The sequence below is a fragment of the Acartia tonsa genome, chromosome 9 (genome assembly GCF_053477335.1).
Source record: "Acartia tonsa isolate MP-2025a chromosome 9, ASM5347733v1, whole genome shotgun sequence".
NCBI classification, from domain to species: Eukaryota; Metazoa; Arthropoda; class Copepoda; order Calanoida; family Acartiidae; genus Acartia; species Acartia tonsa.
Window position 1 is genome coordinate 2,501,303 of NC_137268.1, and position 24,385 is coordinate 2,525,687.

Genomic DNA, 24,385 nt, shown 5'->3' on the forward strand with positions numbered 1-24,385 from the left:
CACCCTTCCTCTTCACTCATATTTAAAGGTTTGGCAAAAACTTATTTTGCACGTTTCTGGTGTTCATATATTTATGGGTAAAATCTGTAGGTATTGTTTAAGAAAAAATTTTGTGTAAGATTATATTAGCACTAGAATTTCTAAGATATTTTAGTTATCAAATCAAATTAAAGATATACAACAACAATAAATCTCCAGCTTTTATGATTATATAGAAATCAAAAAGATTTCATTTTTAATGGAGGGTTGAATTGAATATTTTTCAAAAAACGACTATAACTAAGAATATATAAAAGGACTAACTAATACTATTCATATTTTTACATTTGTTGTGCTTTTTGGCAAGATTTGAATGTCTAAAATTGCGAAAAAGCAATTCCTTAAAGACGAAAGGCAGACATGCCTCTACTTTATTGTATGGACATAATACCAGTGACAAGGATATGATATCTGAAGGAAAACTATTGCTTGCATTTTTTAACAAATGTTTTGATTTTCTTTCATGTGTGGTATTCGGCAACCGTGAGCCATGCCTATGGCAACCCTGACCTGGGTTCGGGGAAGGGCCGAGGGCCCTCCCCCGAGTCCTGGGGAAGGGGTCTGCCGACCCCCTCCATATGCCTAAAATTAATGATAGATTCTGACAGCCTTATTATGGTTAAGCTGTATTGTTAATTCCCCCCACCCTTTCCAGGGATGGGGGATCATGATTGCCCAAACTGACTATTGTATATGTATTATAGTGATTCTGTTTATGATTACTTATTCCTATCTGTGTATTTATTGTTTGTTGTATATAACTTTAGTAAACCTTAGACCCTGAATAAAGGAACAACTGAATAGACTCTGTTTATTATTTAGTGATTGCTAGAGAAGCGTAGCTTCTCTATAGTATAGGTGTCCACGTCTGTTCGCACTGCCGTAGTCATTTGAACTCTGGTGTCTGCCATTTAACCTAGGCGGATACCACAACTTTTGGTGACAGCTGTGTGAGATTACGGCAAACCACAAGTGTAGAGCAGACGCGCAGCTGAGGCTAAGGTACTCCCAGCAGTGAAACTGGCAAAACTGACACAAGCAACCTGAATTACCCACCCTGGATAGCAAGGTCTAACTCTGTATCCGGCAGTTGTGGAAGCGAAACCTAGCGAAAGACCACTAAGTGTGGCAGAACCCGAGCTGCGGAGAGTAGCGAAATCGGACAAGAGACTGCGGAGAGCAGCGAAACTTGACGGAGAACCGCGAGAAGCGCCGACATCTAACGGAGGATTGAGCGCTCAAGGGCTGAAACAGGCCTGCGGACGGGCTGAAACAGGCCAAATAAGTGCAAACGGCTGAAAATAGGCCAACATTTACTGCAAGAGATAGCAGGATCCGAACCAGCGGCGCTGCAGGAAGGGACATTCCCTGCCGCCACCAGCCGGATTCGGACACACGGCGCTGCAGGACGGGACATTCCCTGCCGCCGACAGGCTGAAACAAGCCAAATAGCTGCGAGCGAAAATACGAGTGTAGTGTACCAAGCAGAAGAAAAACTACGTTAACTCCAAGTATCCTGAGAGGCTACAGCGCAGCCACCCATCTAGAAAACAGATATTATATCACATTTTAGGGATTACCACCCTAGTGTGAAAGCTGAACAATAGATTTATGAGCAAGGCTTGGTAAACAAATTTGTTGTGTATTGTGATAAAGCCAAAAATAGAACAGGCTTGGTAAGCAAATTTGTTGTGTATTGTGATAAAGCCAAAAATAGAACCTAGATGTAATATAACAATGCATTGATAAACAATCTAACCCCCCAAGCCTTCAGCACAACAAATCCACCCCTTATCCCAACGGAAGGGGAGGGGCCCACCATAAACTGAAGCAAATACAATTGAGGTGACATAACAATAAGCTCAGGATTAAGGAAAAGGCACAATTACCTCACCATCCAGTTACTTAAAACCTACAGCACCCCCCTCCCCATAGGGGGGAACGGACGATTTTACCCCGTCCCCTCACGCGCTCCCCCTCCTACCCACACTTGAATAAGTCCGCCCACGGTGTGGAGATAGCGACCGGGAGAACAGAGCGCCATTTACGGGTCGCGCAGCAGAGCTTGGGACGCACAAAAAATTCAACGGACGAATAAGACAAAGCGGACCAATGAGAGAGCAGATTGAGGGATAGGTGCGCGTTTTACCTGTGTGCGCAAATCTGACGGCGCGTAGGCGCGTTGCAAGGAAAGGAGATTTCACGCACACACACACACACACAGGAGCGGAGCTACTCCATAGCATCCAACAGAGATATTTTTAGAAAAAAAAAGACTTGCAAGCTCCTCCCTCCTATCTATAGTGTGATAAGGAAAACCAAATCAGTTCCTGACAGCAGTTCAGACCCTCAACAACTATCTACACCTACCAGCCTACTCTACAACTCAGAAGCTAGTGACAAGTACTCTAGGTACACCTAATTTAAATCTTTGTAGTTAAACTACCAACCTAGTGATAAACAGTGTTGGCTGCTAGGCTAGAAAGCCTCAAGTGTAAACCACTTATAGTATTGACTTAAAACTTCGTGTCCCGCCGCTGAACCTTTGACCCGATGGAGCAGCCACAAGCGCAAGGAGGCGACCAGCTCCAAGGATGGCTCCAGGATGATCCCCAGCCGGCTCCAGCCAAGTACCGCAAGCTGATGCTGAGTAACCTGCCGGAGTATCGAGGACCGCCCAAGCAATCCTGGAATTCCCACATCAGGAGATTAGAAATGTCATGGGCGGCTTACCGTGTGCCCCCCCATGACACACTGAATCGCCGCAACGCCCTTTTACTATCCCTGGCGGGGCAAGCGGCGGAGATGGCCTCTCATCTGTTTGGCGAGGCAGGCCAAGCCTTGACATACGAACAAGTCAAGGCCGAGTGTGAAATGTTATTTCGTCCAGCCTATGAATCTCAGACCCTGAAGCAAGCCTTCAGAAATTATAGGCAGCACTCGACAGAACCTATACAAGCATACATATCTACAAAGTGTGCATTATAGGGAGGCCTATAGCCACGAGGATCTTGAATTATTGATCGACGAATTAAATCGTGGCATTCATAACGCTAATGTGAAACGTGAAATGATGAGACATGAGATCGCCTCGGTACCTGAGTACACGAGGCGAGCCATGTTTACCGTGACCAAGCAGCTGAAGGAGGGTGTGTGCCTAGTGGACGCCACCGACGGGCTCACGGGATCGGCCAGCGTCCAGTTGCCCCAATATGATGAGTCGGAGCCAATGGAGATTGGCGCCTTGGCTCCGGGTCTCCACCAGATGGGGAAGGTCGCCCAGATGACAAGATTCCAGGCCGCTGCTATCGCTGCCATGGGAAAGGCCACCGAGTCCGAGACTGTCCGACGCCTATGGAGGTCAGCCTAGAAGAGAGACGCACCCAGCCACGCCGTGACCGTCCTGCCAAATGTGACCGTTGCCATTACGCAGGCCATACGGCGGCCGAGTGCAAGGCTGACTGGGACCAGGTAGCCGGCCGGAGACGCGTCGCTGACAAGGGCGCTCCCTCAGGAAAGCCCAGCAGAGTAGCCAACATGGAAGGGAGCGCGCCCCCAGCCACACTCCAGCAAGCAGCCGCCCCCAACGCAACGGGCCGAGCCGAAGGAATGCCGCAGTTTGGAACCATCCCAGCTAGGATCAACGTGCTGGGAGGAGCGGCTGAACCCAACCGGGTTGGCCTGGGCTTCAGCCTCAACCACTTGGGACCGGAGTTCGTGCAGCCCACCAACATTGCAGAGCCAGAAGTCCTGAGGCCTCAACCCTTCAGCCTCAACATGATGGGGCCTGCCAGACCGAGTCTACCCAGCAAGAGTGGAGGGGCGCTACCGCCACCGCGATACCTGGATCCTGGAACGAGCCAGCAGCCCCAGAGGGAGGGGTGACATCCGTCACCCCCAGTCAGCCAGCGCCACCAGCCAGCAGGGAGGGTCCAGCTATCCATCAGCCAGCGCCACCAGCCCGCAGGGAGAGCCCAGCCATACACCATCCAGCGCCCCCTGCCAGCAGAGGGAACCCAGCTGCCCACCATTCCCAACTGAGCCAGGATAAATTAAATTTGACAAATGTATTGTATCCAAAGTATTGTAACCCTCCAGCCTTGCCTGTGCCTCCCGCACCAGAGGCTGGGGAGATTGAAATTTGGGATTATAAGGACTTGCCTGTGCCACATGCACCTGAGTTCCTAGGGCAGGGGAGGGATGTAATACAAGGCGAGCCTGTGCCACACGCACTCCAGCCCCATGCCACTGGGCATGCCATGGACAAGGGAAGGGACCCCTTGGGGCTAGGGGAGCCGACACCCAGGCAGGCGCCAGTCGCCTGTCAGTCTGTCATTGGGGAGGGTATCGGGATGCCCCGGGCACCCAAAGATAACGCTCAATGGAAATTTATATCTAGCCAGGAGCAGCCTAGCAGTGTCCAGCCCCAAGAAGCAGCCGTGGCCCGAGCCGAGGATCCCCAGATGCGTGCGCGAGGTCGATGGCTGTCTGGTAGATTCTCACACTGGTGGATGGTTCTGTGGGGCCTACTGCTCGCAGCCGTGTGGCCTACAACTAGCTATGTCCTGGTAGGGTGGGACTGTGCCAGCCCCACCCATGTCACAGCCTACAACAAGGAGAAGATGTGTAGCAAGGAGCCGCTACACCAGGAGGTGCCCTTGGGCCATGAGATACATGTCCTGCAGCAAGTCAAGATTAGGGAAACAACGGGATATAGCTTTCAACTCACCGTGTCCCAGTGGACATTTAGGTGTGGAGTATGGGGCCACCTCAAGGTGACCTCGGTCCCCACCCTCATGCGGCCAACCAAGATTGATCCAGAAATGTGCCGAGACCTGGCGAGTCTACACTCTGCTAGGCAAGACCCAGCCATTGACGTTTCAGCTGAACCATCCCCTGTTCTTCACCCTCGATATGGTGGGCGCCTTGGTCAACAGCCCCGAGGGGGTGGGTTGTGAAGGGGAGGACGTCCATTTCGAGGGCCAGCTGTACCGCAATGAATTAGTGCTCCAGGAGCGACGGCTGCTGGTCAAGGAAGAGACCTATGTAGTCGAGAATGGACGGGTGGAGTCCCAGTCTGACCACCTGACCCTAGAGTGTCCCCATTCCAAGCTGTCCTGCATCACTGGAGAGGCCACCTACGTGTGGGACCACCTGGGGAGAGATTGCCCCTTGAGGCTGATCCGCAGCCTCCAGCCTAGCCTGGTGATGGATGCGTTTCTGGTTGACCATCAAGCCCAATTCTTCATCAACATGACTACCCCCACCTCAATAGTGAACTGCGACTTTGAGGCCCATGCCACCAACCACCCAGCATTGTTCGTGGCAGCCAACCCGGCCGCGGCAGCGCTGCCCAGAGTATCGGCCAGGGACGTGGATGTCCCCCTGCAGGCCCAGATACATGCAGGTTACATCGGATTTACCCTGGAAACTCGAATGAGAAGCACCGCAGCAGAAGAAGTAGCGGCCAATTGCTGGAAGCTCCAGCAACTAGACCTGGCCCATCCGGTGCGTGTCCAGGGGAGCACGTTCTCTGTGTTGAGGGGAGATGTATTGCTCCAGCTTACCTGCCAACGCAATAAATATGTTGTCAGGGAGAGCAATGAATGTTGGGACAAGGTGCCGGTGGAGCCCACAGGATTTGTAGATGCCATGACAAAGGTGTATAGCGGCCACGCCACCAAAATTCCCTGCTCCTCCACCTACCCCCTAACTGTACACGCTGAGGAAGGATGGATAGAGCTAACCCCCGCACCTAAGAAGAGGCCACCCCCGCTGGATGCACCCAAGCAGCTGCTGACAGAGCCCTTGGATGACTTCAGTTCGGGAGGCTTGTATTCGCAGGTTGAGCTGAACGACTGGCAGCAGCTGCTAGCGTTCCCAGCGTATAAGGCCGCCATGCTGACCGGCCTGTCATATGGCTCATGCGTTCAGCAAGGTAGCTGTTCAGCCACCGGAGACCATGGGATCGTGTCCTACGATATTGACCGACTGGCGGAGGAAGGAGAAGCAACCCTGGATGTCTGGGCTGGGTTCAGACAGGCTATTCACGAGTGGGGAGATGGCGCAGCCATACTGTGTCTGCTGTTGTTGATCCTCAAGCTGCTGGGAGACTTAACCATCATTTCCCTGGCAGCCGCACAAGGAGGTGTACGGGCCGCCATGAACGCGATGTCACAAGTATTCCTGTACCACCCAACCTTGTATCGCAAGGCCTTGGCCAGAGCCAGGCTCACCCATGCCAAGTCCCGGGACTTTTCAGTAGACTGGGATGCCATTCCTATCGGCCGGGAAGCAGCCGAGGAAATGGTATCCATGCAATCAGCAGATAGTGGGAATGACCGCCCAGGCAGGCCTGGGCCACACTCTGGAAAGCCCCGCGGCCCCTCGGGAGGCCAGGCTGTCGCCCAAATGGTCAACCTGGTAGCCAGTGCCCCAGCCGCTGCCAACAACAACCGGAATGCCCCGTTACTGACCGGCCCCGCAGCGGCTGTGCCCCACGCCAACCTGACACCTGCTGGCGCCGAGCTACGTGTCCAACAAAAGCCAGCCTCTACCTTCTATCCCACGTTGGGGGCCCATCAGCCCTGAAAATCACCACTAGGATTCCATTGAATCATTATCGCTTGTATATAAATTAGCCCTAAGGAGCGGGCCGAAGGCCTCAACCACTGCACTGTCGGAAGTCTGGCAGGGAAACCCCCTCCCAGCCTTCCGAGGGGAGAGTTGTGGTATTCGGCAACCGTGAGCCATGCCTATGGCAACCCTGACCTGGGTTCGGGGAAGGGCCGAGGGCCCTCCCCCGAGTCCTGGGGAAGGGGTCTGCCGACCCCCTCCCTATGCCTAAAATTAATGATAGATTCTGACAGCCTTATTATGGTTAAGCTGTATTGTTAATTCCCCCCACCCTTTCCAGGGATGGGGGATCATGATTGCCCAAACTGACTATTGTATATGTATTATAGTGATTCTGTTTATGATTACTTATTCCTATCTGTGTATTTATTGTTTGTTGTATATAACTTTAGTAAACCTTAGACCCTGAATAAAGGAACAACTGAATAGACTCTGTTTATTATTTAGTGATTGCTAGAGAAGCGTAGCTTCTCTATAGTATAGGTGTCCACGTCTGTTCGCACTGCCGTAGTCATTTGAACTCTGGTGTCTGCCATTTAACCTAGGCGGATTCCACACATGCATAGGAAATTATCCTACTAAAATAGTTTACTTTAAAGATATTGTCATTTTTCTTTAAGGAACTACATATAATGTTTTACAGGAAGATGTACCTGTCCCCACCTACATAATGCACATTTCTTTGATAACTATTCTTCTCTGGAATTGAAAAGTTTATCTTAGTTTAGAGGTGCTTGCCATACCTTCCTAGAATAAAGTGAAATGTAAATATTGTAAAAACAAAGGTTAAAACATCCATAAAAGCGAAGCACTAAAACGGTAGGAGAAACGGACATTAACACTTGTCAGAACTGAATAATCAGAATATAGATATATAAGAGTCGAAGCAAAATTGTAAGTAAAATTGTTGAAAAACTGCTTGATACAGAATAATGTTTATGGACATACTTACATTTTTAGGACTTGATTATAGAGTTGCTTCGCTTATAATATTTTACTTTGTTGTCCCAGAAATCAATATACCAAAAATCAGATAAATCGGATCACATAAAAATTTGTTGGTAAAAAAGTAAAAAAATCAACATGTTTAAAATGGACGTACGGACATTCTGGTAATGATTATGGAGTTGCTACGCTTTCTAAATTGTACCTAATTACTACAGGAATCACCATGCAAAGTTTGAAATCAATAGGACAATTCTAACATGCCTAAAATAACGAGTAATGCTATCCGTTACGGACGGACCGACCTTAATTATAGAAAAGCTTCGCTTTTAATAAGATGACTTCATCCAAAAGAATCAAAGTACATATTTTAACATAAAATATTAGAAGCGGCAGTACAGTCATAAAAACAGACTGACAAATTATGTTACAGTTGTTTGGTGGCAGCTTTCAATTTGATATGTTTAGCATTTTTGTTAACTTTTAAAGTTGATCCTAACATCTGTCCTTTAGTCCCTGCATTTCAAAAAAAAATAAAGTTCATACAAAACAGTCATTAGTACATCTTAGCCTTTTGTAATATATCTATTTTTATACCTCAATGTTTTACTATTTAGCCATCTCCAACGATTTTCTCGTTATTTTTCTCCTTTTTAATATTAAATGCTCTTTGTTTAAAGTTCAGGTTTAAAACTGTAAAATAGATATATTAGTTTTATTTGTTTAAGTTACAGATCAATGGTTTTTACTAAAAAATCTCCCAAAACTTTGTGAGAAAATGTAGGAAAACCTTTTGAACTTTATTTTTTCTCTTCTTCCTACTTTCTGTGTGAATATTGTTATGCACAAGAATATGGGGAGGGAGGGGACAATAGCCTGTTTATTACACTAGTCCCCAAAGTTTTATAGTAACGTTTTCTAATTCGTTGGCCTTACACTTTTGGGGACTTTTTGTAAAACTTTGATTGGTTGGTTTATTAAGTTGAGTGTCCTAACGTTTCAACCTCTAATTGGAATCTACAGTATTTTGTGTATCATAACTTGGAATGAACATCAATATTCGGCAATTGTCTTATCTCTTTAGATCCCTGACAAGAATATGAAAAAATATTTTGTTGGACATAATTTTGTGCAGCACAGAAGATTTTAGCAAGTAAATTAAACCAACAAAAGAATAGGACCATAAGTTCTGGAGAAAAAGTATAGTTAAAAAAACATTTGTTTTCTTTCTCTTTAATCTTTTTTTTCCACTATACAAAGTATATTTACTCTGATAAACTAATACTAGCAGCTGGCTAAAATAATCATAACCCACATCCACCCATTAACCCATTCCCTCCTCCTACTGGATTAATGAACTGAGCAAGCTTGGCGACAAATTATCCCCTGCCAATATATCCTCGTATTTTCTATATAAATCCTGTCAGTTAAAACACACGACCATAGCGTAACACTATGCGAATCCACTCGGTGTTTGAGAGTTGAAGGGTTCTAATCTAGGCCCGAACCAAGTCATAACTAAAGACGTTAAAAGTTATACTGTAATAAATAGTAAGATTAGGGAGAATGCCTTAGCCCAAACCTGGCAAAACTCATTACCTTGCACATTGCATAGTTAGGACTCCCAAATTTTTTATATAAAACCTAATAAATTAACTTAATGAAGATTTTACTTTACTTTTTGTTTTTCATCCAATGACAATTAAAGATGAATAAAAAATTCTAATAGAAAAACAATTCAAACAATTATTAAAATCCATAGTAGTTAAGTGTGTTCGATGCGTTGTAATACCTCTAAAACGGCTAATAATTTTGGCTAGTAAACAAAACAAAGTTAAAAATCGTTTTATCAACAGTGGAAAAGAATTGGAGGCCGTGTTAAAGATAAAATCACAGTGTGGACTTTGTGGAGTTCTGATCAGGAATAATATCAATCTTAAATAGATATATTTAGACTTTTAAACCTGACGTTACAGTTTCATGGACAGGAGCCTCTTCCATTTAAGGTAATGAACGAGGTAAAAATTAAGCAGCTAATCATAATGTTCGTCTGTCTGTCTGTTATGCTCACTGTTTCCTTCACACTGTTTGGCTATTCTTCTTACTTTTATGTTTAAGAGGTTAGTTACTATTAGATGTTTTTATATTATTTATATAATTAGCGGCTATGCCCCTAGAGGCTTTAAGGGACCCCCCGCCACGTGTTTAAAAGAAAAAGTAAAAAGATTTTTTTGAGTGGATCATTATATCAGGGGCGATATCTTTTAGGATGGTGGTAGTACCCTCTCCCAAAATAGTTATACACCTTTCCAGGACCTATAAGAAGTTAAATTGTTAAGCGGAACCATATCGGTTCAGCGGTTAGCAAGATTATTTGATACAGACAAACACACACACAAATTCTTTTTATTTAAGGACTGTGTGTTGCTATTGACATGAATACGTGACATCAAAAGTACATCTGCACCTTAAAATTGCATTATCCTAAATAGCATCCCATATTATATTTACATATTTACTTTTCCTGTAAAACTTTAACTGTGAACAAAAGTTTTTTATTATATTTGAAATGAGTTTGAGTGTACTGTAAATGGTTGTATGTGTACACTATACATATATGTGGCATTTTGATTTTTCTTTTACAAACCCAAATCTGATGCTAAATAGCATGAGTGTTGGTGCCTATATATTTCAGCAAAAAATTAACAATAATCCTCGATAGCTTAGATTTGTGATATAGAGGTTTTAACTTGACGTTGAATAGTTTTAGGCTACTTTTCTCCTTCTCTATTGTCCTCCTTCGCTAAAGGAAAGTCCTTGAAGGTAAAGCACAATTACTGTCAGTTTTTGGCTTCTTTTCTCTTGTCTTTTTTTCTTTTTCCCTTCTTTCAATAAAGTTCCTTAAGACTAGAGGCAAGGTGCAAAGTTGGCTTGATTAGATTTGGTTGTGAAAAGAGCTTTTATTAACTTTTAAAGTACATGAGAGGATAGTTTTGCTCGAGGTATTTTTTTGCTGTTTTAAATGTATGACTAGCCAAATAGCATTTGTGCAATATTGTTGCAATTTACCTGTCAATATCCCTTACATGTGGTTTGTACTAATGCACTCCACCCCCCCCCCCCTTTCATACTTACATACATACACTTAGTTTTATCCTTAAAATATCTCATGGAATGTTTTATAGCACATAAATTATGAAAATTATTAACCAGTTTAATTTTCTTTTATTGAAAGATTCATACAAAAATCGACTTGCTTTTACAAAATATTATTTTTGGTAATTCTTTTAAAAATCAATTTAATCAACTAGCAAAAATGTTTGAAAAGCGAAGCTTTTCTATATTTACTAAGGGTCCTATAATGGTCGGTCCGTCCGTATGTACGTTCTTAACGGTTAGCTCTTTGCGTTTATTTGGTTATGTTAGAATTGTCCTAGCGATTTAAAACTTTGTATGATGATTCCTACAACAATAAGGTACGGTTTAGCAACACTGTACTCTATACCAGAATGTCATATCTAATTTGTATAATGGGATAACAAGGCACAATATTATAAACAAGGCGTCTCTATATTCAAATCAAAAAAATAGAGTATGTCCTTTTACTGTATCCCATGTGTTTATACAAGATTATGAAAAATTTTTCTCTTACAAACTTTAGAAAGTATTTTTGTTTTCTCCTTCCTTCTAATTTTTGAGCTTCGCTTTTATGGATGTTATCATACTTGTTTCTTACAATCATATCTTCTAATATAAAGGTCCAATTAATGAATATTGGAAATTGTTATGAACAACTCCCTGTTGGCCATATAGAACTTGCCTAATTTTCACAACTAATTTTCCTATCTACTCCCCCCCCCATCCTTCTTTTATCCCCTTCACTTTTTATCTTCCATTCTTTTTCTACTTTCAGAAGCATAGCTACTTTAATACTCTAAATGTCTATTCCTTAAGGATAATGAGGAATAGGGAATAAGATATATAAGTTGGAAAGAATTTTAATGTTAGAGGTAGATTTGAAATCTGCAACAAATTTCAAGGACTTTTTATAAGATTCTTTTTTTTGTAAAATTCTTTATCTAAAAGCGGAAATACAATTTAAGTTAATTAATTTTGACATCTGTGATCGGTGGATTGAAAACTATCTGCGCGCTGATTAGAGAAGCTTAAGCGTCGTACATCATTCAACTTATTAGAGCGCAGGTAGTTTTCAATCCACCTATCACGGTTGTCACAATTATTTAACTTAAATTGTATTTGTACCATATCGGTTCAGCAGTTAACAAGATCATTTGATATTAAATTGTATTTGCGCTTTTAAATAAAGAATTATCAAAAAACGAATTTTGTAAAAAAAATCCTTAAGATTTGATGCAGATTTCAAATCTATCTCTAACATTAAAGTTCTTTTTAAAAACTTAAAAACCTAATAGGGAATTTACTGAGCTATTATTAATGATAGACCTCAAAAAAATTATCTAACCAACGAGCATCTGTCTAATAACTTAATTACTCTATATGAATATGATATTTTTACATAAATTATTTTTTAATTGTTCTATTTTTACTTTTTATATTTTACTATTGCTATGAGTTAATAGCTAATGCTCATGTCAATGGGCTAAGAATGGATGTAGAATAATTGGATATTGTAATAGATTCTCGCATAATCTGTGAAAATGTTTTCCCAGCTGGCTGATGTAATTGTCCCCCACCCTTCACCCTTATCTCCCTTGACCGTGGAAGAACGTACACAGCTATCCTCAACAGTTTAGCGGATTTATAACCAACACGCTCCAAGCGGTCAATGGATCCTATAAATAGACATACTTGCTGAATCATACCTGGTTTTACCTAAATTATACCTGCTCCTTCTTCGGGACTATAGGCTTTTAAAGATTTTCACTTAAATTACCCTATTATTTGACTTAAAAATAGCGTTCGACAAGACATCCTGTCGAGCTGTTTATACGTTTTATTACAAAAAAGGAGTCATTTGCATTTAATATATTGATAAAATTGTTAACAGCGTTTGCTAAAACCATTATTTACAGTGTTTGTTTTTATACAAAATTACCATTCAAATATTAGAATGTTAATTCATACATTCACAAAACTTACTACTTAACATTATAAGATTACTAATTGGTCAACCTGATCCTCTAGGTAAGGCGGGGGAGGAGGAAAATAGCCTAAAATAACTAAAAAAAAATTTATTGTGCTTTCTTGAAAAGTACAACCTAACAACTTTTCAGATCTTAAGCTTTATAAAACAAACTGGCTAATGTGAAGGAAACAAAGTTGCGGTTTTCGTTATATTTTCACATTAGCTTTTATCCTATTTCTAGCTCCTGCTGGTGCTCTAACCCGGCGGGGCCAATTGCCTAACCTTGCGGGGCAATCACCTAACCTAATATAACCTTTCAAAAGCTACTGTTAAAATACGACGAAACCCGCAACTTCGTTTCCTTTACATGACCCAAAAAAACTTACTACTTTATAAAGTAGGATTGGTGACATTATGACTACAGTTTTAAGCTGAAATAGATATCAAAACAAAATATGAAATGTAATTAGTAAATTACAGGGCAGTAAGAAAAAAATATCATCAGAAAATGATCTAATGTACGTTTAATTCTCCAGCTAGTCAAGAATAGCGGTTCCTAAAAAATAATTATATTGCCTAAGATTACAGTATAATATACTAACATGAATTTAGGATCAAATTTTTTTATTGGCACAAATGTAAAATGTATTTTATACTTATTCTATTTTTAAGTTTTAAGGTTTTTTTTGTTTGTAGCTAGCTTAAGATTTCAATAACTAATGATTTGATTGAATTCTCGAAATAATGGAAAATTTAAATCGGTCTCAGAATGGTTTTAGGCTATTTTTCTGCCTTTTCCTTCCATTTTGAATACAAATCCCCTGGATGTTAAAGGGCAACCATATGTTTATTTATAGTAATAAAAGACATGTAACAATTTATGGAAAACAAAAGTAGCAGCATGTTTATCACAGGATGATTTTTATTTTTTGAGGAATAAAAGTAGTGCTTAGTTTAACCCACTAACCTCTGTTCGCGCGTTTTTTTGTGCTGTGAACTACAATCTAATACATATTTAATATTATTTCAGAAATCTAAAGACTGTTGACCTGCTGTTTGTATACTTACTGATAACTGCATCAAATATTTTTGGTATATAACGCCCAACACCTATGATAAGAATAGAAAATTAAATTATGCATTACTTTTTATCATATCAAGAGATAAAAATGATAATTGTGAAACTTGACAAGAAATTTATCTTTTGCATACCGATTTTCAATAGTATGCTATAATTAATAGCAAAGAAATTTACAATCATCTAAAAGATTAACTGTATTTTTATCTTGAGGAAAAGTTATAGGCTAGAGTACTAACCTATATATTATAATTGGATTTTTACTCCAGGCATAATATAAGAAAGTGGATGGTAGAAATATGATCAGCTTATTTGACTTCCAATTAAGTTAGCAGAGTATACTTAACATAAATACATCTATGTGTTTTAAGTTTTTAATAGCGAAAATATTACCTAATTGGGGTGGGTTTATCCTTTGATTTCAAAATCCGCGCGCTTGTCATGGGAGCTCTACCGCCCACTGTTAGATATTCATTTAAGTAACATTCAACAGACAACCAACACTTTGTCTGAGAAGGGAAAGGGGACATTGGGCTGTAGCAAAAGTTTTATAATAGTGTTTTCTTATTTGTTTGCTTACAACTTTGGAGACTTTTATTAAGTTTTGATTGATTGGTATTTAAGTTGAGTTTCCAAGCTTTTCAACCACTAAGTGTTAGCTAAATAAGGGGTAAATTTGTGTATCATCATTGGGGATTTACATCACTTTATAAGTCATTGTCTTATCCCTTTAGATTCCTGTCTCCCTACTCTAACTATTTATGCCGCGCACCTAATATAGTAACAGTAGGAACAATTTTTAACTTCTTTAATTGTACCGCGAACCTATCACATCCCCAACGAAGAGCGGATGCGCTACATGACGAGCCATAGTTGCGGGTTAGTAGCAGAACTACTTTATAATTCATCTTGTCTGTCAGTCCATAACAATATGGTAAAATTTAATTTTAACCAATACTATTTCAGATAGATAAGTCAATTTTTGTGAAGATATCCCATAACAAAAAGTAACAGCATACAACGAACTTACTTTGTCTGTCAGTCTGTTGGTCATGCTACATTTTTTATATTTATATTTAAGGGTTTCTCGGTTTTCTTATATATTCTCCTATCATTTTTTTCTTTTATTTCTATTTCCTATTTATTATGACAACTTAACTGATCATTTACTTCATAATTTACTTTGTCCCACCATTATATTTACGTTTTTCTTGAGGTTAACCTTGTTAAACCTTATATTAGATAAAATTACTTTAGTCTTAATACTATACCTCTATCATTAACTTAGTTTTTACTTATCCTCTCAACACTTTTCTTATTTTCTCGTCAACTCTTTCATATGGTTTTAATTTCATGAAATATGGATAGAATCGGCAGAGGGAACCAATAACAATTATATCGGTTAAATTTAAATCTAATAAAAGACATTTGGATGGCCTTAAAAGAAAATAATAACATCTTTTTTGTATTAAAACTTATAAACAGCGACAGGATGTCTTGTCGAACGCTATTTTTAAGTCAAATGATAGGGTAATTTAAGTGAAAATCTTTAAAAGCCTATAGTCCCGAAGAAGGAGCAGGTATAATTTAGGTAAAACCAGGTATGATTCAGCAAGTTTGTCTATTTTTAGGATTCATTGACCGCTTGGAGCGTGTTGGTTATAAATCCGCTAAACTGTTGAGGATAGCTGTGCGTATTGACCAATATCTTAGGACAACAATTGTCGACAAAAGTTTCCAGTCACAATATCCACATATTCTTTATCCATTATCCATAGGGCTAAATAGTTTTTAGAAATATTAATATCAAAATCAGTTTTATCTTTAAAATGAAAAAATATATTAGAATCTTTTCACAAACAGGAAAATATTTAACGTTAGGAAAATTATTATTGAATACCTACACTTTTTCGTATTTACCTAAGCATTCTTGTTCCTGTTTAATAAGGAGGAAAATATTTTTATAATATAGCTTGTGTATAATGTATAGGCCTGTGTTTAAAGATAAGTTTTATTCGATACTTTAGAATTTTCCTTTTTATATGGCAAATTTTCTGTAATGTTAATAGAATCTTTGGGTATAGTCCCTTTCGTAGCAATTCTAACATGCCTAAATTAACAAAAAAAAAACTATCCGTTCCGGACGGACGTAAGGACGGACGGACCGACCCTAATTATAGAAAAGATTCGCTTTTAAAAATATTACAGGGATGTCCGAGTTAAATTAGGGTTTTTAATGGTTTAAGGGGGGTAATCTAAGTTTTTTTATGAGTTTTTTTATGAGCATAATGAGTTTGTTTTTCCACCTCTTTACCCCCACCCTGGACTTCTATGAAACATTACTTATAGATATAGAGATCTTACCGAACAAATTAACAAATACACAACTACGTCGAGGATTAAAATTAAAGATTGTACATAGAGTGTAAAATGTGTTGTTAACTAATGTTTATTCTTGCGAGTACAAATATGAGGGACAACACCACCTGAATAATAATTATCTCACTTAGTTCTGGCCTTGGTTGAGGTTTAGAAATCCCCCAATCTTGAAAAAGAAATTTTTGTAGGGGGGGTGGGCGGGGGGTTAATAATGAATTAATGATTATCTTACTTAGTTCTAGTCCTGGGTAGAGGTTTAGAAATCCCCCAATCTTGAAAAAGAAATTTTTGTAGGGGGGGCCGGGGGGTTAATAATGAATTAATGATTATCTCACTTAGTTCTAGTCCTGGGTAGAGGTTTAGAAATCCCCCAATTTTGAAATTAATAAAAAAATTTGAGTAAAGGAATATTGCATACATGGAAAAACTGTTTTACCTCTAACTAAATAATCTTACTTATCTTACTTAGTTCTTGAGCAAGGACGTCCAAGCTTTTTTTCGGAGAAGGGTGATGTAATGTTTTTCCAAAATTAGTCCGAGGTTTTATTGGACTTTCTTTTCTGTCTTTTTTCCTCAAATTTAAACAAATTGATTACTATGAAAGAGTATTTCACCCAAAGAAAAAACGTTTTGCCTTTTTCCTAGTATAAAAAATGCATTATTGGGTTAAAAGATCAATTATAACGAAAATATTTAATTATTTTAAAATTTTAGGCTCAGAATTCACATTTGGTCAGCCAAATTAAACAGTTAGACGAAACTACCATATAGATATAGACAAACGTTTTGCTAAATTCAAAAATACACAAATACCAACCAAAAAATAGTATTTGTTTTGGTCCAAGATTTTACACTCAAATTTTTCAAACTTAATATTTTAAATCCTTTCGGGACAGTTTGAACCCCTTTCTTATATTTATTCTATTTTAATTTATTCTTTACATTACTTCACCCACACACACACACACACACACCAAGCAATGTTTGTTATACATTTTAATTTAATTTAAATTTAGAAGATGTAAATGTTAATGTTGCAAGATTAGATAAATTCATGTAAGTTAGAAATTAAATTTTTCCTAGACTCAAAAACTCTAAATGAAAATAGTTTGTGAAAGAAAGACAAATAATTTTGAATTTGTCTTGGTTACCAACGAGAACTTTTTTTATGGTTTTATGACGATTAATTGAATACATGATTAGCATAAAAATCCTTTTTACCGATAGGGTTTAAAATTTGGTCTTCAATATTACGATTAGAAAAATATTTATAATATCAAATAATATACAATAAAGTCGTAAGGTTTTTGTGCACAAAGAAATTAAGGAACTGTAACTTAACTTTGAGGATTGGTTTTAGGCTATGTTTGTATAAAGCCAACGGCTAATTAAACATTGATATTGACAATATTTAATTGAACAGTGATAAGTTTGTGGAGCGACATCTGTGGAACAAACACAACATTACAATTCAGAGTTATTCAGCAACAGAATCGGATACTATTCTAGGCCTTTTATTATAAGCATTATAATTCCTGAAATTACAAGTTTAATGTGGAAGGTGATGGGTTTGAGATTCTGCAAAAACCCAGGGGTGAGGAAATATTGGGCTGTTTATTACACTAGTCCCCAAAGTTTTATGGAGTTTTCTTATTCGTTAGCTTAACAACTTTGGAGACTTTTATTGAATTTTGATTGGTTGGTTCATTAAGTAAAGTATCCAAACGTTTCAACCACTAATTGTAATCTAAAGAAGGGGTAATTTTGTGGATCATCATTGGGGACGTACATCAATTTATCGGCCATTGTCTTATCCCTCTAGAACTCTGCAAAAACCGCAGCTTTCAAATAGGTAACATATAGTTGTAGGCAAAAAGTCTTTCAACCTACATTAAACCTGGAAAAAAAGACTATTTTATTATTATCCCCGGCCTTCGGTCGGTCGGTGCTAACAAAACTGGTTTTAATCTATTAATTTTCCATTTTAATATTAGCGAAAAGCTGTCTAAAATGCAATTAGACAAATAAATATTCTCTTATTAAAAGTATCTTTATTATATAGAAAATCTGGGAATAGTCCCTTTCCTGGCAACGCCTCTTAAGGGGCGATTCGTCGTATTTTTAAAATGGATTTTCATAGGTTATTTTAGGTTAGGTTAGGTTACATTTGGTTAGGTAATTGCACCACAGGGTTAGGCTATTGGCCCCGCAGGGTTAGAGCTCCCCGTAGGGGCTAGAAATAGGAAAAAAGCTACTGTGAAAAAAACGAAGAATCGCCCCTTAAGGAGTGTTGCCACGAAAGGGACAATACCCGAAAATCTTTTAATAAAGAGTTCCCGTTTATCTTAATATATTTTTGTGGAAGCTCCATAAAGGTGGCCTGGTTGTAAACCTTGCAATAAAACACAGGGGAGTTCATGTTTTACACAGAGAGAGGGGGTTCCTACAGGGGGTTTGTTGTTAGAAATAACAGAACGATAAGAAGGTAATATAGTATATACTATGGTAAAATATACTGTGATATTAGGTAAAGAAGTGACTTTTATAATCGTTGCTTGCTGAAGATTAGCAGAGGGATATGTCACATGCAGATAATTTTATATCTTAAAGTGGTGATGAATAAATAAATAATTTGATATTTTTAAAAATCAATAACAGCTATCTTTTGGCTATAAAGAAATATTCCATTAAGATTAAGACCTCGCTAATCACGAAACTGAATTCTCCAATTTAGGTAAGCTTTAAATAGTTCTTGGGATGTTTTTTGTCTGTTTCTCTGCCTGCAAATCTCACTATTTGAATACAAAACCCCCAGATACTATGAGCAAAGCGTATTAGTTTTTCTTGAAGTGCTAAACCTCTGTCCCTGGTTGAAGAGATCACTGACAAATGTGTGATTTGTTGTCTGGCAAACAGCCAGTGCAATTTATCTCACATACACTCGGAAAGGAATAGAGGAATAAATAAGTCAAATATTAAGTCTATTGGAAGTAGTTTTGTAACATCTAAATCAATTGAAGATTTTATATATAATAGGTAAGCACCGCAGAGAAATATTTGGCATAATTAGCTTGAATTATTATATGGACAATTTATAATTATTTAAAGACATTTTATTGCTAATTTTTGGCCTTATCAAAGTTCTCTATATAACTTTTGTGAGTACTTGTAAATTATAACTTCACCAAAACATTAGAGTAAAACACTAGAGGAAGAAAGGGTTAGATCGCAACCACCTTGTGCAACCTTTCTATTGGGTCATTGAAAATCAACCAATGGTGTCGCTTATATTAATACAGCCAAGTAGCAGAAAATAATTTAGAAGCAGACAAAGAAGGTCGTTGAAAAAGGAAAGTAGTTGTCTGTATATACATCTATGCTGTAGATCTGTTTTCGAAACCTTTATGGAATCGTTCTGATTCAGGTTTTTTTAACTTAATTTAATTTAACTTAAAAATATTAGAATGTATTTTCTCGTATTCATCGAATCCGGTGGATAGGAACCGGTTCTCATCCATAAGAAAAAACTATGTCTAGCATCGTATTATATCCAGCTTTCTACGAATATAAAAATGTACAATCAAAAGATTAAAACTAGTTTTAATCTCATAATTGTACTTTCTATACCCGCGGAAAGCCGTTTATAATACGATGCGAGAAATAACTAAATTTTGTCATTTTAAAACATATTTTATTATCTAATTAAAATTTGTTAATTCTAAAACTTTTGTAGCTGAAATAAAATGCAAAAAAAAAGGAAAGAGAATGAATGTAAATATGTTGTATAATAAAATGTTATGTATAACACATATATTCGGTCGGCAGCCGCCTTTTTTATTACAGCCAGCTGCCGCTGCGATAAATGCCGAGGCTTAGGTTGTAACTGAACATAATGTTAATGTTAAAAAATATGACTTTTATTGATTTTTTTACTATTGCTATTTTGAGCGGCAAATCTTTTTTTAATTCAAAGTCTAATGGCTGTGTAGAATTGAAAACTTGCTGTTACATGACTGCGGCTGCTCAACCCTGGTACAAAGTTTGTAGGTACACGCAACTAGTTTTATATGTGAGTTACATAAGGATGTCACAATGACTGCGGCTGCCGAGCCCTGGTACAAAGTTTGTAGGTACACGCAACTAGTTTTATATGTGAGTTATATAAGGATGTCACAACGACTGCGGCTGCCGAGCCCTGGTACAATGTTTGTAGGTACATACAACTAGTTTTATATATGAGTTTCACTAAGTAAATAAAAACTTTACAATTGGCTGGCCAGGTTCCTTTTGCAAGTCTGTCCTCCAACTATTAAAACATTTTTAGATGTGATAATTTCTTTAGAGTTAGTTTCATGAAAAGTGTTTAATAAGTTTATATTCATAGTAGGTATTTTTTATCTGAAGTGTCCATGACTATAAATATTAGTTTCAAAAATACAAAACACTTTTTTGGAGCTCTGCAAAAAGAATAAGCATATTTTACAACCTGAAATAATGAGAGAGACAGTGAAAGAGAAAAAAGAGAAACTAAAAAAGATAGTAAAAGTAAGAGAAAGTAAAAAAATGTAGCTATATATTATGTGTAATGTAGATATATTTTTTTTCTATTATATGTACAATGAATGTTTAAGAAAAGCTTCAAAGGTTGATTTCTTTAATGATATCTTTTAAGAACAAAATTATATTCTTTTGATTCATGTTAACCTAAAACATGAAAATTAGTAAATTGTTAACTTTTAAAATTGGTTCAAAAATAAGTTTTTGAAACCAACTTTGATAGTTAATATTTCAACTCTTAAATTACCAATTATTTCTATAGGATCAGAAAGTTTGTGTCATTCCAAAATATTACATTCTAGAAGCAATAATAAATATAATCTAAAAAAAACATAATACTGATAGTATTATGTGCAAACAAAATGTAGGATATTTTTGCATTACATATAGAATAGGACTCAATTATTTACTCTGTATATCCTGTTTGTATATTTTTTAGACAGGTTCATTCAGGGAATAAATTCATAATATAGATGTAAAACCAGACAACTACCTGCCCACCTTTTCCAAGAACCTTTTTCGTCTGCTAGCAGACTACTTTCTGGTCTTTTGTAGCGACTTGGCTGTGTTAATATTCCCAACACTATTCTTTGAATTTCAAAGACCAAATTGAAAGTCGGTACAAGGTCCTTGGGAAGGGGACATATAGAACATTTAACTCCTTCCCCCTCTGGTGTTTTACTCTAATATTCAGGGGAGAATCTTTTATCTGAAGATTAACAATTAAGGCTAAAATTTTGTTCCTAAGGGTTTAAGCATTTTGAATAATTTTATTTTGCAGTATAATATATAATATACGTTATTGTTTTTGTTAAAGAATACTTACTGGATGGTCGAAAAGTTAGAGGTAAAATAATAAATCTATTGAAATTAAAATGCCAATTATTTTGGCCCAAATACCATTTTAGTGTACAGCATAGAATATTGAAATACTGGACAGTCCTAAAAGTATATTACATGTGGTGCATTATTTGCCAAATGTACCACTTTTCTGCACTACCTCTCCGATTTTGTTAATACTCTATATTTTGGTCCGTTGGGTCATTCAAGGATGCTGGATGGCCAAAAAAAAGTTTCAGAGTCCCTGGATGTCTAGATATCTAGCTATCTATGAAGGTAGGTAACAAAAATGTAAAAAACACCCATTTTTTCACAATTTTAAAAATTAATTTTTTCATCAATCTTACATCCAATCTATACATTTTATACACCAAAATGATCGTTTATTCATGTAAAAAGCGCACATAATGCTATTTTGGCCCAAACTCTAATTTTACAGGGTGTCCATCAAAAAGTGTATTTTGGATATCTAGCCTAATACCCAAAATACCTGTCCGAAAAAAATCATTTTTTTTGGCTTAAATCCTGTGTTTTATCTGTGTGCATATGTGGTATATAACGGTTCGGACCACCCGGGACTATAAGGTTGTCAAATTTCACTTTGGGACACCCTGTAAATGTGATTTTTGCGTCTGTAGAGCTAAAACTTGGTCCAAATTGGCTATTTTTTTCAAATTACTCTAATATGTGTCTTAGTATGTTTGGCCATAGTGTTTTCTGACCAGATCAATATTTTCATATTTTTTGGACACCCTGTATTTTCAAAAAAGAGAAAGAAAAATTTTGTTTTTTTAAAATTTTTTTTTCTATTTTTAAGTTACTTAAAACTGTCATATAGATACAGATTTTGACTAATAACAATAATATTTGCCTATTTTACAATTTTACACACTTTTGGGACACCCTGTGCATGTTTTTGAAAAATGATGGTTTTTGCACATTTTTGGGGGGAAGGAGTCGTTTTAGGGCCATAGACTATTTCTTCATTTTTGTAGAACTTTTCAAGACACATCATTTGTTATTTAAGCAAAAACTGCAAAAACCGAGCCGTTTTGCCGTTATTCACCGCCAAAGGCGGAATTTTTTACGATTTTGCCGTTCCGGAGGTTGTAATGGGCATTTGTGGTAAGAAAACGTAGATTTATCAAGATAACTGTGAAATACTTTTATTTAGGCATTTTAATTTACTAAATTACATGTGAAGTAATTTTTTTTGTATATCCAACTGATTTTTGTCAAAAGGAATTTCAAATGCACATGATTTATGTTTCTTTTATCACTTATGTTATAGCAATTATTTATGTTATATTCACTTCATTTTCTTATTTTAACAATTGAAATCCATCTCGACGAAAAAGGGTTAGCTGCACATAAAATTTTACTTAATATGAAATTTAGTAAATTAAATTACCTAAATAAAAGTATTTAAGAGGGATCTTGATAAATCAACGTTTTCTTATCACAAATGCCCATTACAACCTCCGGAACGGCAAAATCGTAAAAAATTCCGCCTTTGGCGGTGAATAACGGCAAAACGGTTCGGTTTTTGCGGTTTTTGCATAAATAACAAATGACGTGTCTTGAAAAGTTCTACAAAAATGAAGAAATAGTCTATGGCCCTAAAACGACTCCTTCCCCCCAAAAATGGGCAAAAACCATCATTTTTCAAAAACATGCACAGGGTGTCCCAAAAGTGTGTAAAATTGTAAAATAGGCAAATATTATTGTTATTAGTCAAAATCTGAATCTATATGACAGTTTTAAGTAACTTAAAAATAGAAAAAAAGTTTATAAAAAAACAAAATTTTTCTTTCTCTTTTTTTGAAAATACAGGGTGTCCAAAAAATATGAAAATATTGATCTGGTCAGAAAACACTATGGCCAAACATACTAAGACACATATTAGAGTAATTTGAAAAAAATAGCCAATTTGGACCAAGTTTTAGCTCTACAGACGCAAAAATCACATTTACAGGGTGTCCCAAAGTGAAATTTGACAACCTTATAGTCCCGGGTGGTCCGAACCGTTATATACCACATATGCACACAGATAAAACACAGGATTTAAGCCAAAAAAAATGATTTTTTTCGGACAGGTATTTTGGGTATTACGCTAGATATCCAAAATACACTTTTTGATGGACACCCTGTAAAATTAGAGTTTGGGCCAAAATAGCATTATGTGCGCTTTTTACATGAATAAACGATCATTTTGGTGTATAAAATGTATAGATTGGATGTAAGATTGATGAAAAAATTAATTTTTAAAATTGTGAAAAAATGGGTGTTTTTTACATTTTTGTTACCTACCTTCATAGATAGCTAGATATCTAGACATCCAGGGACTCTGAAACTTTTTTTTGGCCATCCAGCATCCTTGAATGACCCAACGGACCAAAATATAGAGTATTAACAAAATCGGAGAGGTAGTGCAGAAAAGTGGTACATTTGGCAAATAATGCACCATGTAATAGATATTTGTGCAGAATTTTAAAAAAAGTTTAGTTCAAAGGAAGACTTTCTGTATTAGTAAATCTAAAGGGGGGATAAAAGGATGTGAGAATTTGCTGACAATTAGAATATTTTACTATGACAATATTCAGTTTATTATTAGTAGAGCTGCTCCATAACTTAATAATATTCATTTATAAAGCAAAGCTTTTTGGACACTTTTTTAGGTTTAACTTTTTCTTTATTTATTAGTATGTTAAGTTGTTTTGTAAGTGGTAAATTCCAGGGAATAAAAGGGATAAGACAATAAACTATGAATTGATATAATTCTACAATGATGATAAACAAAATAA

At 37.4% G+C, this 24,385-nt stretch overlaps 2 protein-coding genes across 2 annotated transcripts in view; one reads left to right on the forward strand and one right to left on the reverse strand.

The window, feature by feature from the left end:
- The window catches only part of LOC145328007 (uncharacterized), a 33,919-nt gene extending 15,814 nt beyond the window's left edge, over positions 1 to 18,105 (forward strand). Inside the window, exons 8-9 of the mRNA XM_080171541.1 lie at positions 9,477 to 9,539; positions 17,605 to 18,105. Coding sequence (XP_080027667.1) covers positions 9,477 to 9,539; positions 17,605 to 17,707 — 166 coding nt within the window. The 3' untranslated portion in view covers positions 17,708 to 18,105. The remainder of the gene's footprint in view (positions 1 to 9,476; positions 9,540 to 17,604) is intronic.
- Positions 1 to 24,385, reverse strand: part of PAN3 (Poly(A) specific ribonuclease subunit PAN3) — a 203,823-nt gene that overhangs the window by 61,903 nt on the left and 117,535 nt on the right. The gene's annotated exons all lie outside the window — the stretch shown is intronic.